The 15,444-nt window shown below is 38.2% G+C and overlaps 1 protein-coding gene across 1 annotated transcript; it reads left to right on the top strand.

Moving 5' to 3' along the window:
* Nucleotides 1–62: 62 nt before the first annotated feature.
* On the top strand, nt 63–10,173 carry LOC121377432. Its single transcript, XM_041505416.1, has 2 exons — nt 63–378; nt 9,420–10,173. The coding sequence occupies exon 2, from the start codon at nt 9,431–9,433 to the stop codon at nt 9,926–9,928; it is 498 nt and encodes a 165-aa protein (XP_041361350.1). The 5' UTR covers nt 63–378; nt 9,420–9,430; the 3' UTR covers nt 9,929–10,173.
* Nucleotides 10,174–15,444: the final 5,271 nt, after the last annotated feature.

The following is a 15,444-nucleotide window of genomic DNA, read 5'->3' as shown; positions in this document are numbered from 1 at the left end:
GGCGCTTTGCGACTCAGAGAGAGAGAGAGAGAGAGAGAGAGAGAGAGAGAGAGAGAGAGAGAGAGAGAGAGCGCTAATTATGTGTGAATTTTGTAATGTGTAATTTCAATGTGTTTGTTTTCGCTGTGGGTGGGGGTTACAGAGAAAACACAGGCATGTAGCTGAATGCGAAACATTTGGATATTGTGTCACTGGTTTAAACTAAAAGTCCAGCATGCATCACTGGCTGTTATTGCTGTTTATGAATTTCCAATTCCTGGGGAAAAAATATTTCCGGGTTAAGGGACTACGTTTCATAAATTCCAGCGTGATGGAATTACACAGGGTGTTGCTTCCTATAATAACAGAAGTTAGGTCTACGGACTAATCTATAGTACAGTAAGTAATAATCTTTTCTGTTAAATAGCATATTTGTTGGTAATTACAAATGTGATTTAAAAAAAAAAAATGATGCATTCAGTTTTCTACAAATTAACGGCCAAAGTTCACTGACTGATTAACGTAATTAAAGCTCATATGAACTGGATGCGGCGCAAAATGTCTATGCATAAATTTATTATATTTATTAAGCAAAACCAAGATTCTGTTTGTTTATGATTATACATGTATTAACCAATAATTAGTATACTATTACTATTAGTTTAGTACCCTGTTTGTCTGTGCCATGTATGTACAAATATATATATATATATATATATATATATATATATATATATACATATATGTTGTAAATAGCATACATGTTTTGCATCCAGTTCCGTATGTGGAAAGTTTATGTGCACAATAAGGTTTATCTTATCGTATCTTATCGTATAAAATAATTTGAAATAACAATCAAAATCTTTCTTCAGGAAATAACTATAGTAATACACGTAGTAAGGGGAATCCCCATTCTGAGGTTCGGGTGTTTCTGTCAGTAGCGGAATGGGGGAATTCTCACATTCTTTCATACAATTGTAAACAATAAATAGCATTTGCTAATTTAATATTAACAACTAACGTATAAACAGTCATTTTGTTCAGCTGAATTTTTTTGAAAGCTGAAACGATCTCTTTTGTTGGTAGGACTTTCCTTTGGCACTGTCACGCATAAAGAACATTATAAATACTTATCATAAATAGTTAGGGTTAGGGTCAGTGACAGTGCCAAAGCATTGACGAAAATAATGCACAATTGATATTCACGCAGTTATGAACGTCGGTTCTTTAAGTCACATGGTATTACTCGGATCAATCCTAGCATCTATTACAAAGAGTATTTATAGACTGGAATTTTTTTTAATATGTTGTTATGATTTGTCCGAATAAAATTATGCGTAAAAGCTCTGTAAACATCGTAATGGACCACTGGCGTAGCCAGAATTTTATATTGGGTCGGCAACCCATTACTGGGTGGGGGCCAACCCACTATTGGGGGGGGGGGGGAGGTGCACCCAACACTATGTATATATGTATGTATGTATGTATATATGTATGTATGAATAAATGTATGTATGATTTTATAAAATTTAATAGTAAAAGGTTTGATTGGGGGGGGTGGGGCACTGCCTGCTACACCACTGTGAGATAAATCCAACCGCCACTCACATAATATTCTCTTTGTCTTGAATACGTTTAGCAGAATTAACTTTCCAAGACTTATACATATTATATGATCAGTAGTAACAACGCAGTTATGCAATGTATTACACTGTGGTGGGAAAGATATCATGACACACCTGGGATACTATGTCTATATTTGGTAACAGAATTCCACCAGAATTTTTAAAAAAAAACATTTTTTTTTTTTTTATACAAACTAAAATAAATTTACCTTAATATTCGTATTGTATTGGGGGCGGGATGTAGCCCAGTGGTAGAGCGCTCGCTTGATGCGCGGTCGGTTTAGGATCGATCTCTGTCGGTGGCCCTATTGGGATATTTCTCGTTCCAACTGGTGTAACAAAGGTGTAACAGCGGATTTCCTTTCTCTATATCTATGTGGTCCTTAACCATATGTCTGACGCTATATAACCGTAAATAAAATGTGTTGAGTGCGTCGTTAAATAAAACATTTCCTTCGTATTGTATTGTTGTTTTACCCCCAAATCTGTTTTTATTTTTATTTTTACATAGTTATATCAGTGTGATTTTTTATTTAATCCTATTCATATATCAGGGCGTCTAGAATGTTTATCAAACCCACTAGCCATGGGATCAGTGATTTACAAAATGTACTAGCCACGATTAAAAATTCACTAGCCCTACTTTACTTTAAGTTAATACAATTTTACTAAATAATAGTAAAAATGGATATGTCACCTAAAGAGTTTAATTACAACATTTGACTATCTTTTTTTCACTAGCCGTCGGACCTAGCGATATTAGATATTTACTAGCCCAGCATTGAATATCACTAGACATGGAAGTGGGGCTACCATAATCTAGAAGCCCTGTATATATTTATTTTTATTTGACGCCAATTATGTACTTGTGTGGTAGGATATCCTTAAACATTCATTCATTCATGCCTTGGTGGGGGGGGGGGGGCGTAGCCCAGTGGTAAAAGCGTTCTCTTGATGCGCTTTCGGTTTGGGATCGGTCCCAATCGGTGGGCCCATTGGGTTATTTCTCGTCCCAGCCAGTGCACCACGACTGGTATATCAAAGGCCTGTAGTATGCGATATCCTGTCTGTGGGATGGTGCATATAAAAGATCCCTTGCTACTAATGAGAAAATGTAGCGGGTTTCCTCTCTATGACTGTGTCAAAATGACCATATGTTTGACATCCAATAGCCGTCAAATAATAAATCATAGCGGTATCGTTAAACAAAACAAACTTATTTAAATTTTAAAACATTTAACCACCAAGCCGACGAGATTCGATCTTACGACCTTACATCCGTGTTCTTGTAAGCACACCTTCACTGAACTACGCTTCCCTTGTAATTAGACCAGGGAATTGAAACATATTTTTAAAATAGCATGACCTGTGATCAGATTATCGACGGGTGTATAACTGGATGCATAGCTTGTCATGACATTTTGCACTTCTGTATAGTAATTCCGTCATGCAAAAAGCGTCCACATTGTTATTTTAATTCAGTCTTTTCATAAACCGACAAATATCCAGGGCCCCGTTTTACGAAGCGATCTTAGCACTAATATCACCTTTAGTGCATAAGGTAGATACACACTTAAGGCAATCTTAGAGCTAAGATCGCTTCGTAAAACAATGCCCAGGTCAGTTATTATAGTTACAAGGTAGTCACTAATTTAACTTTAAATACATGTTTGAATACCTTTGTTAAAGGGTCATTCCTGAGTTTGCCGCAATTTTTAAGATGTTATCGACTAACAGAGACGTTTTAACGATTGTAATTACATATCAAATATATTTTTCTGCATAACATATCAGTGGCTGTATATTAAAGGTGTTTCTACGGTGGCTGGAAAAGGACATCACATCAAATTATGTTTCTCAATCGATCGATTTAATATCTCGACCGATCGACTTACTATCTCGATCGATCGACTTTCGAACTCGAGGCTTTGCTTCAAGATAGGCGACTGGGATACCGTTATAGGTTATGCTATACCACATAAAATCCCATAAGCAACAACGTTAACGTTTGTGGTTAAAAACAGTATATGTCCAAACGAGTGGGATTTTCGCTCGATTGCAATCCGTTCGTTTGAAATGGAATACAATGAAGGGTCGATTATATGGGTGAAGCTATTGAGTTTTCCTATTCCAACCAGTGATTCATGAATGTCACACGTATATGCATGTATGTATGGATGGATGGATGTAGGCAGGTAGGTAGGTAGTGGGTGGTTGGTACGTAGTTACGTACGTATGGAAGGATCGATGGATGGTTTAAAGTTTGTTTTGTTTAACGACACCACAAGAACATATTAGCTAGTGTTTTAGAGACGAAACCCGCTACATTTTCCCCCATTAGTAGCAAGGGATCTTTTGTATACACTATCCCATTAGACTGGATAGCACATACCACGGTCTTTGATATACAACTCGTGACGCACTGGCTGGAACGATAAATAACCAACGAGGGTCGATCCTAGACAGACCGCGTATCAGGCGAACTAGTTACCACTGGGCTACGTCCCGTCTCGGATGGATGGATGCAAGCATGCATGAATGCATGCATGTATGTTTGTGTGTTCATGCGTGCCTGTATGTGTATCTGGTTATGTAAATGTGTTTGCGTGTGAATATTTAGCTATGTCCCAGTTATGGCGATACATTAATGTTGACTTTCACTTATATTTATAAGTCGTACTTGTCTAGCATCCCACATGATGCTATCCCGGTTCTTCTTTCACAAAAAATACGCTTTGATCGCTGGTATATATGTGTTATATCTCCCTTCTTCGTCTGTCTGTCTGTCTGTCTGTCTGTCTCTCTCTCTCTCTCTCTCTCTCTCTCTCTCTCTCTCTCTCTCTCTCTCTCTCTCTCTCTCTCTCTCTCTCTCTCTCTACCGGCCTCGGTGGCGTCGTGGTTAGGCCATCGGTCTACAGGCTGGTAGGTACTGGGTTCGGATCCCAGTCGAGGCATGGGATTTTTAATCCAGATACAGACTCCAAACCCTGTAAACCACTTGCACCGACCAGTGATCCATAACTGGTTCAACAAAGGCCATGGTTTGTGCTATCCTGCCTGTGGGAAGCGCAAATAAAAGATCCCTTGCTGCTTGTCGTAAAAGAGTAGCCTATGTGGCGACAGCGGGTTGCCTCTAAACAAAACAGTGTCAGAATGACCATATGTTTGACGTCCAATAGCCGATGATAAGATAAAAAATCAATGTGCTCTAGTGGCGTCGTTAAATAAAACAAACTTTACTTTTTACTCTCTCTCTCTCTCTCTCTCTCTCTCTCTCTCTCTCTCTCTCTCTCTCTCTCTCTCTCTCTCTCTCTCTCTCTCTGTACATATCGTCAATATGATATATTAGGAATAAAAGTTGTATTATGTGAGCCACTGGCATAATACATTATTTTTACTCCTAATATATGATACTGACGATACCAAAACACAGAAGGGTAATATCTCTTTATTATATAATCTCAAAGTTAATACAACGTGTCTTTGTAAACGGCATACACAACTTTAATTCCAGTCAGCCATTACTTTTGTCTTTTCAAAAGGAATATCCTTATATTAAAATCAACTAGTACATGACTTTTTTTCAGAACGCTGGATAGCTTTCATTGCAAAGTTGCTCTATTAAGCACTTTTTGTTTTATGATTATGAATGCATACATCAATTCTGTAGAGTTGCCATAGCACGTTTAGTTACATGTTACATACTGACGCAAGGGGTAATTAAATCCTTTCTGACCTCACAAATTGTCCCATTCCGTTGCTGGGACTCGAACCTGTGGCACCGAATCGCCCGCAAATTGCAGACTAATCACGATGCATTCTGAGCTATCCAGACATCAATGTATGTATGTATGTATGTATGTATGTATGTATGTATGTATGTATGTACGTGTGTGTGTGTATATATTTTCCCCCACATTTTTTGAGGGGGGTCACAGCATCATTACAATATACATTCCCATTATATCATTATCTATAGGTACTAAATAGACATAACTAATACTAAACAGTACTTCTGTTGTGTTCTAAATAAGTCGTGATAAACAGACCGTCACTTCATCTAAAACGATGTAAAAATACAAAATGTGCCAATAGTATACTGATGGAAAGAAATAAAGGATCACACCAATAGCAACAAGAATAAATGACTGCATCAAAAATCAATTCATATTGTCAGAAGTTGACTGTGAACATATCGGCAGCACATCCAACACTACAGACATTCAATCCCACATTACAACTTGGTATGAAATACAGACATTATTATGCTAGTAGTGAATTAAATTTGGTCTACAATTTGATGTGTTCCCTTATTTCTTTCCGTCAGTATATTTGTCATGTACTGTCGACATTTAAGGCTTAGCCCATAAACGTTCACACACCCCTTTTCAAATGTCTGTCTTCGTCACATGCGTGCTGGTAACCTAATATAACGAGGATGTTGCTCGACAGACTATGTCGCTGTGACTAGCGATACGGCCGACGGAGTACAATGAGCACCCAGTTTCCATCTACATTTACTCGTATTGATATCTTGTTCGGCTACTTTTTGGTGACTCCACTGTCCAAAGGAAACCAAGCGAGACCTAAATGACGGAAAGAAGAACTGTTTTCTTTAACGACGCACGCAACACATTCTAATGGGGGTTATATGGCGTCGCAAATGATGAAAGAGAAAACTCGCCGACATCACGCCGTGAGCTATTCTTTTCGATTAGCAGCAAGGGACCTTTCATACAGACAGCATCCTACATATAGGATAGTACATACCACGGTCTTTGTCACACCAGTTGTGGAGCACTGGCTGGAAAGAAACAGCCCAATGGGCCCACCGACATAAAAAGTATGTCACTTCATAATAGTTTTAATCTACCTGCAACAAAATACGCTGTCACGTGGTATTTATGATTTAAAGAGTATTTTTGTTCGTAACCTTCATTTTAGCTGAAAATCGCAGTCCATTTAAGAAAAAATAGTTTACCCTGTACCGGTTTCAACCTCAAGTGTATACCGCATATCAAATGTAAACATGGATGGGGGATTGATTGAGGAGACCCCCAGCCCCCACTCCGCCGTGCCTGATAATACATAAAAGTATATTAACTTAGTGGGAATAGATAATAGTACAAATAATCAGTGTCGTATGTTACTACCAATTAGACCTGCTTTTTTATAACAAGACAATGTCTTTATCTCGGTGTTAAATGTTTGTGGCGTGGGTTTTTTGTCACAAATATAGGAATCTACACAATAGAAAAAACAAACAAACAAACACAATAAAACAAAACAAACAGAAAACAATATAACCGCAATTTAGTGTAAAAGAATTTTTGATTCAGTGAAACAGTAAACATTTCATATCATCAAATTCAGTTACATTTTTGTTTTTACTCCAAAGATGTATACTAAATATATTTAATTGGATAATAAACCAAATTTAATATCAATGTGTGAATGTGTGTGTGTGTGTGTGTGTGTGTGTGTGTGTGTGTGTGCTCGTGCGTATGTGTATAATAAGTATACACCAATGAAGCGTCAATAATATGTAATTTATACCTTCCCTTAAAGATATTATGCCAATTATAATTAGCCAATTCGTTTACAGTTTTGGCATACTATAACAGTACACAATTACATACACTATGTTGTAAAGTGCTAAACGAAGTAACTAACGGGTTATTCGTTATATAAAATGTGCAAACCAATATAACTATCAACAATAAAGTTTAATATTGTGTGCTTTATTATTATTCAAAATTACAGACATCAACAAAATATACAGTTCTTGTCATCCACGTAAAATAGTGATGCGTTCAGCGACAACGAACAGCACCAACGTTCAAGAACTATTTAACTGGTTATCGATTCTGTTTAAATTCAAGCTCGATATAAAGTCTTTGATGTTTTTAATTAATTAAGAGGCCATGTAAGTTGAATAAACTGATTGTTGCTAGCAACCGGCCTCAGTGGCGCAGTGGTTAAGCCATCGGACTACAGGCTGGTAAATACAGGGTTCATAGCCTGGTACCTGCTCCAACCCAGAGCGAGTTCTTGAGGTCTCAATGGGTAGGTGTAAGGCCACTACACCCTCTTCTCTCTCACCAACCACTAACAAACCAACTAACAACTAACCCACTGTCCTGGACAGACAGCCAAGATATCTGAGATGTGTATCCAGGATAGCGTGCTTGAACCTTAATTATTTCTCGCTTCAGCCAGTGCACCACGACTGGTACATCAAAGGCCGTGGTATGTGCTATCCTGTCAATGAAATGTTGCATATAAAAGATCCCTTGCTGCTAATCGATAAAGAATAGCCTATGAAGTTGCGACAGCGGGTTTCTTAGATCTCAATATCTGTGTGGTCATTAACCTTAACCGCGTCAAACGATTAGTGGTTATTCGTGTACTGCTGGATTTTTATATAGCAATTACCTTAAATGGTCATCCGTATAGGTGGCCCATCCACAGATAGTAAGCTCACGAATGCTCTTGGAACTTTATGGGTCACCTCGGAAGTTCAACAACAACAACAACAACAACATCTTCAATATAACAACTTCAACATCTGGAGATCATCATGCGTTTCACCCACCTGCTCCTTTGGGTGGACGAATGGCGGACTGTTCATAAACATCACCATTCCTCTCCTTCCTCACCCCACCATTCCTTCCCATACCTATCCCAACAACCTTCCTTCGTATACATTATAAATAGTGTGCCCACAACACTTGTATGAATAACCTGGGAAGGATGGGGGGGGGGGTGACGCCGTGTCAGGATGCGTTAAGGCGAAGGAGGCCTCCCCCGTCCACACCCCCGGCGTGCCCTACCCATGGAAATCCGGCCCAGCAATTTTGGGTACTTTCCTGGTATTGGAACGTCAGCAACCTGTCCGCGAAGCGACCCCTTTGCGAAACGTTCTTCCAGGGCCTAACATATAAATGATATTAATTAAATAAACGATGTTCCGGAAACATCTTACAATGCAGCAAACTCAGGAATCTCCCTTTAAGAGAAACATCTTACAATGCAGCAAACTCAGGAATCTCCCTTTAAGAGAAACATCTTACAATGCAGCAAACTCAGGAATCTCCCTTTAAGAGAAACATCTTACAATGCAGCAAACTCAGGAATGTCCCTTTAAGACTGCACTTCGTACGTTAATAGTATTAACCTTTAAGCCAGGCACAAAATTTGACTACCAAAAATGGGACTAAAAACCACTATGGTTTTCTGTTCGTCTGATGTCTAAACTGTATGAAAATATGTGATGGCCATTTCAGAAGCCTAGCTAAATATAAAAATGGCGGCCATTTTTCAAAATCGCTAATTTTGTTTATAAAGCGGCAAATATCAGAAATTAGCCTCTTCTTCCAAAACTTTCAGGTCTGGCTCATGGACTATATTGCTTGTGTAATCTTCATTGAGAAATATAATAAGTCTATTTTCTACATAAGTGTACGACACGGGGGAAGCAGGGGAGGGTAGCAACTACCCCCTAGTGCTGGAACAAAAACCTCAAATTCGGGCAAAAATGATACAGATATTCGGGGAAAATGTGCTAACCTGAGACATTTTTAACATGTATTTCCATCATTCTACTCTCACAATTAGTTGTAGTCCATGTAAAAATTCGTAGTGATTCGTTTCCAACCCTATATAGCTGTTTGGTAGTAAAGTTAATATGAATAAATGTTTGTTATCCACATTCGGGCATTTTCGTTTAATTCCGGCAAAAGCCAGCCTGTCCCCCTACAAAAATGTGAGGCCGTACGCCTATGATTTTCTACATACATTGTACATATATTTCAGATCATTAAGACATGCACGTCAACATCTGGTTTCCGGGATCTGGTCGTATTGGCCATGCCTCCTTGGAACTGTCCAGCGGCAGGTACATCAGCTGGTGGCCGTCTAACAACAAGAACTCTGGGGAGAATGTTAACGAACTCGGCGCAGGCATAGTCACCGGGTATGGCCAAGACACTCTGGATGATGACATAGAGTCGGAAGGAAGACGTCCTACCAAGGTCTTTAATCTAGACGACCTTCACCTGGACGAGGAAGCGATCGAGGAATGGTGGATCGGCTGGATCAACGGCTGGATCAACGGCTGGACTTACATGCTTGTGGGCGCCAACTGCTGCAATGTCGTGTACAACGCTTTACAAGCAGGGGGAGCGGCTTTTAGTCCAAATGTTGTGTGGTCCCCGGGCGTTCTCTACTTTTATCTGATATGGATAACAGAGGGCTGGCTAGGCCTGGCTAGGCCATTCTTGAACCCGTTACTTAACGTTTTGTTTTCATTTCTGTTGTCTTAAAACAACAGAACTGAACTGTGACCTTATGTCCAAGTGATTTAAATATGATAAATGAAAAGTATGATACATAATCGATCAGGGACTCAACACTTCATTTCTCAAAACAGACCAAATACAGGGACGTAGCTAGGATTTGTTTTGTGTTTTTTGTTGTTGTTGTTTTTGTGGGGGTTTTTGTTGTTGTTGTTTCTTCTTCTTTTTTTTGGGGGGGGGTTGGTGGGGGGTGGGCAACTGAGTAGTTAATAGTCTAAAACTCCTTAAACAGGTAAGAAGAGAATTTTCTTTAAGTTTTTAGATTTGTTTCCAGATTTTTTTATCCGGTCCTCCTTCTCCCCCCCCCCCCCCCCTCCCTCCCGGCTTGCTACGGCCCTGAAATAGACAGAACAGAACAGACTTTCGTAGCTGAATAAAACAGAACTGTGACACATGTCCAAGTGATGTAAATACATGTGTATGTGTAATTGTGCAAAGACTGTATGTGTTAACGATTAATTTGTAGATTTTTGTTACAAATAAATTATAATATAAAAGTAGCGAAATATAAACTTGTAACTTTGAGATTGCATATTTAAGATATACTTGATATAATTTGCGAGTAATTATACACTAGAACAGTTCCAAAGTAGTCCAACATTGTTTTCATCAGTGAAATATGACTATCATCTTTACACTATAAATAAATAAATAAATAAATATATAAATATATAAATAAATAAATAAATAAATATATACATACCCATTATATCCATGTTATAAACCCATGAGATAATTTAGTGTATTAACTCAGTTAATGATGGTATGCAAATTTAAAGGTATATGCAAATTTTCAAGGTCTCTCGGTGATAATGTGTTGCTGTGAATGGGTCATTTGTTTACAAGCCATCAAGAACTGTATACCTGAGCGTAACATGTTCATAAGATTTAGTCAAAGTGCCAAAACAATTTGTGTTAATCGTGATGACGTCATATAACCGATGGAGGCTGTAATTTACTAAATGTCGAATTAAAGTGTTATTGTAATAAGTATTTGTATTTTTTTAACATGCAATGAGATGAACATTTATAAATGTTACAATGTCAACGAGCGACATCAATAAGTATAAAGTAGGAGAGACATTCAGTTCCTCAGAGAGAGAGAGAGAGAGAGAGAGAGAGAGAGAGAGAGAGAGAGAGAGAGAGAGAGAAGAAGAAGAAGAAGTTTGTTTTGTTTAAAGACACCACTAGAGCACATTGATGTCAAACATTTGGTAATTTTGATTCGTAGACATCTGAGGAAACCCGCTACATTTGTCGTAATGCAGCAAGGGATCTTTTATATGCACCATCCGATAGACAGGATAGCACATACCATAACCTTTGAGACTTCAGTTGTGGAGCATTGGCTGGAACGAGAACTAGCCCTATGGGTCCACCGACGGGAATCGATCCTAGACCGACTGTGCATCCACTGCTGCACTTCGCAAAATATCAGTTCAGTCGACTATAGCCCGAGTACTCTGACTGTAAGAGAGCTAGACGGACATTTGGACTGTTATACGCTTTCATTAGAGCATATAACTGTCCAGATGTCCGTCTAGCTCTCTTACAGTCAGAGTACTCGGGCTAAGTCGACTATTGTACAGATATCGTGGTAAATATGGCGTGGCGGCTAATGGGGACTGACCATCTACAGGGCGAGGTGGGGGGAGGGGCTCCGTGTAAGGCCACCACACTCCATGTAAACTTTTCCGTTACCTCTATAATGAAATTATATACAGTCATTGTAATCATTAGACTGCCACCGCGCTAAAATTGGATTTATTTATTTTTATTTTATTTTATTTATTAAAAAAAAATTTAAATTCTTTTTCCATCATAGTACGTGAAGGTAACCTTAAAAAAAAAAAAAAAAAAAAAAACCCAACAACAACAACATAAAATGGGGGGAGGAGAGAATCTCGGGCAGGGTATACACTATAGTTGGCACTATGTGTTATGAGGTGTTGAGTTCAATAGGTTTTGGTTATTTAAATTTAAGGGGCTCAGTTCTTGTAAGAGCACCTTCACTAAGCTATGCTTCCCAGGAAATCGAAACACTTAAAGGGACATTCCTGAGTTTGCTGCAACGTTTAAGATGTTATCGACTAACAGAGACTTTTTGACGAATTAAATTCATATCAAATATATTTCTGCATGAAATATTAGTGGCTGTATATTAAACGTGTTTCAGACAAACTCCAGAGGACCAGAAACACATTGAATATACAGACACGATATTCTAAACAAGCACATATATTTAATATGTAAGTTTAATCATAGAAATATTTTATAAGTCGGAATCATCTTACAATGCAGCAAACTCGGGAATGTCCCTTTAAAAATAGCACGGCGTAAACGCTGGAAAACCCCATATACGTAGCTGTCCTTAAAACTTACCTGTTCAACAGTTGCTTTGAGTAGATAAATAATATCTCGATTCTGGAGAAAAAAAAGCATGTTTGTTTTGTTTAACGACGCCACTAGAGCACATTCATTAACTGCTCCATTCAAATTCCATAGCACCACCACCCCCCCCCCCCCCCACCCGCCTGCTACCGATTTGATCGGGCTGCTGCAATATTGGTTTTGATATTAGTGAATCGAGAGTAGCTCGTTAATTTTAGACCTCTACGATGCTGTGGTGGAAGTGGAAGTGGAACTGTATTTGCGTGCCCCTATCCAACTAAGGTTCAGGCACGCCCACCCCGGGTCTAGCCTCTGACTTCACCAGGGGTCAGTCCCGGGGCGGGAGGGGGGTGGGGGTTCAGTTGATATTATAGAGAAATTTTGAAATTTAGATGGTAAGACCTTAAGTCCAAAAACCTAATGGAGGGGGGGGGGGGGGGGGGTCAATTACTTTAATTATTATAAATATAGCACCGATTAAAGAAAAAGTCTATTAATGGATATTGTATTAAATTAATATTTTAGTTGGTGCGTTTTACTTTTTCAGTCGGGCCAGTCCAAAACAGTAGAGAATTATTATAATTCTCATAAATCATTATATATATATATATATTTAATTACTAATATACTTTATCTAATACTGGGTGATTAGGCCCTGGAGGACTAAGGTTAACAAAGGGGGAGCATCGCGCCCAATCCGGTTTGCGAACGAACAAGCGGGTAATATTGGTGTACGACAAGGAGAAAATTTGTCACCTTTTTTATTTTCATTATATTTAAATGATTTAGAAACATTTTTAGCTACAAAAAATAGCAAAGGTATCGAATTAGTAACAAACCCACTTGAGAAAGATCTTAATGTATATATTAAGTTATTTGTGTTACTATATGCTGATGACACTGTACTACTAGCTGAAACAGCAGATGACCTACAACATCAACTAGATTGTTTTCAAGTATACTATGAAACATGGAAACTTAAAGTTAATGCAGCCAAGACTAAAATTTTGAATAAATTTACATATAATAATAAAAACTTAGAAATCTTAACTGAAGTTAAATACCTTGGGTTTGTGTTGAGTAAATCTGGGTCATTCACAAATGCTAAGAAAAAAAATCTAATCAATCGAGCCTCAAAGTCTATGTTTGCTGTATTACAAAAATGCAGACAGTTCAATTTGTCAATCGATTGTCAATTAGACCTGTTCGACAGGATTGTAAAACCTATATTATTATATGGATGTGAAATATGGGGCTTCAGTAATTTAGATATCATTGAACGATTACACCTCAAGTTCTGTAAATATATATTATGTGTTAATAAGTCGACACCAAGCTTTATGATTTATGGTGAATTAGGTAGATACCCACTGTCTATTAGTGTTAAAGTTAGAATGATTACATACTGGGCAAATGTTGTTAATAGTAGAAAATCTAAATTGTCTGGTATATTATACATGTTGGCATCATATAACCATAACGTTAATGCTATACCATGTACTTGGTTTTCCTTTATAAAACGTATATTAGATGAATGTGGTTTATGTAATATATATTCATGTACACAGGTGGATGTGTTGTGGTTAAAACATGCAGTTAAACGAATGCTATGTGACCAGTACTTACAAAAATGGAATAGTGATAAATTTGACTCATCGAAAGGTATTAACTACAGAATGTTCAAGCATGAATTTAAATTAGAAAATTATTTGTTGAAACTCTCAACAAAAAATGCAAGAATTCTTTGTAAATTTAGAACTGGAAATGTCAGACTTCCTATTGAAACCGGTAGATGGTTTAATATCGAGAGAGAAAACAGAATATGTCACTTGTGCAACACTGATGTTGGTGATGAGTTTCACTATATTTTTAAATGTACGTCTTTATCTACTGATCGAAATGTGTATATACCTAGTTACTATACCAATAGAGCAAGTGCAATTACCTTTTACCAGTTATTTTCTACAACTAAAAAATCACTTTTGTGTAAACTATGTAAATATTTGCAAATTGTCATTGAGAGGGTCAGTCTTCCGGGTTAATATTACTTAAATAGTATGTCCATTACCACTACAGAAAACACTTTGTAACTTATTTTGTTTATATTTTCTCCATACTGCACTCGGTGCAGTTTATGAGAATAAAATTCTTGTCTTGTCTTGTCTTGGTAAGCCCAGAGTGGCTGGTCCGGATTTCCACGGGGCAGGCGTGCCGGGGGGGGGGGGGGGGGGCCTCCTATCAGGCAAACTATCGGTCAAAACCGCCAACGCCTTAACGCTTCCAAAACTGCACCCTACCACGGCGTCCCCCCCCCCCCCACCCCCTGCTGTGGTGTCTCCCTAGGTTGCCCATAGGACTCGGCCCTTGGGATAGCCTACATGTCTTTTGGCCCTGAACTGGCATGTGTATTCAAATTGACATGCATTGTCGGTTTGTTTTTATTACTTTGGTTTAAAGACTTTACAAAATTAAAATAACAAGTTACAGATCTTCCAGACGTTGAATCACCGTCACAATGCTGTCATATATGTCGTTAAAATTAATAACCTTGATTATTAAAATAAACAAACATCATAAGGCATACGATGTATTCTGGATAACACCGTTTCTCGTTACCGGTCGCGAGATCGCTATTACGCTAATTGAATATTTGGTATTATTATTATGTATCAGGTGTCGGATAGATTATTGGCTAAATTGGCTACCGACAGCGCGAGCCCTGGATGTTTTCAGTGTGTGTCTTGGGAAGGGGTTGTTAGGATAGAAATTACTGATTGCCAACTTAACTGTACTTTTAAAAAGTGCTTCACCTATCGGTTATTAAGTTAAATAGTACAGTTGATTCTGTCAATGGGCATCTTCTTTGATCGGCCTTGAAGCTTGCAATTGATTGCTCGGCATGGGAATCCCGTTACGCGTTAGCGCCTTCTTGACGGATTAGCTGTTCCAGAAATGTGGTAAAATTACTAAACACCAATTGTGAGCAGACGACGTGTCCATTGTTAGGTATTTAGGAAGTGTTTTACCTGTCTTAGTGATTAGGTGTGCTTGAGATACTGTCACACAAGTTGTTTGCAAGAGGTAGTCGACGG

This window comes from Gigantopelta aegis, chromosome 7, assembly GCF_016097555.1.
Source record: "Gigantopelta aegis isolate Gae_Host chromosome 7, Gae_host_genome, whole genome shotgun sequence".
Taxonomy (NCBI): Eukaryota; Metazoa; Mollusca; class Gastropoda; order Neomphalida; family Peltospiridae; genus Gigantopelta; species Gigantopelta aegis.
This window is presented reverse-complemented; position numbering and strand designations above follow the sequence as displayed.

Coding starts and splice junctions, on each gene's coding strand:
- LOC121377432 (XM_041505416.1), top strand. CDS start 9,431: ATGCACGTCAACATCTGGTTTCCGGGATCTGGTCGTATTGGCCATGCC.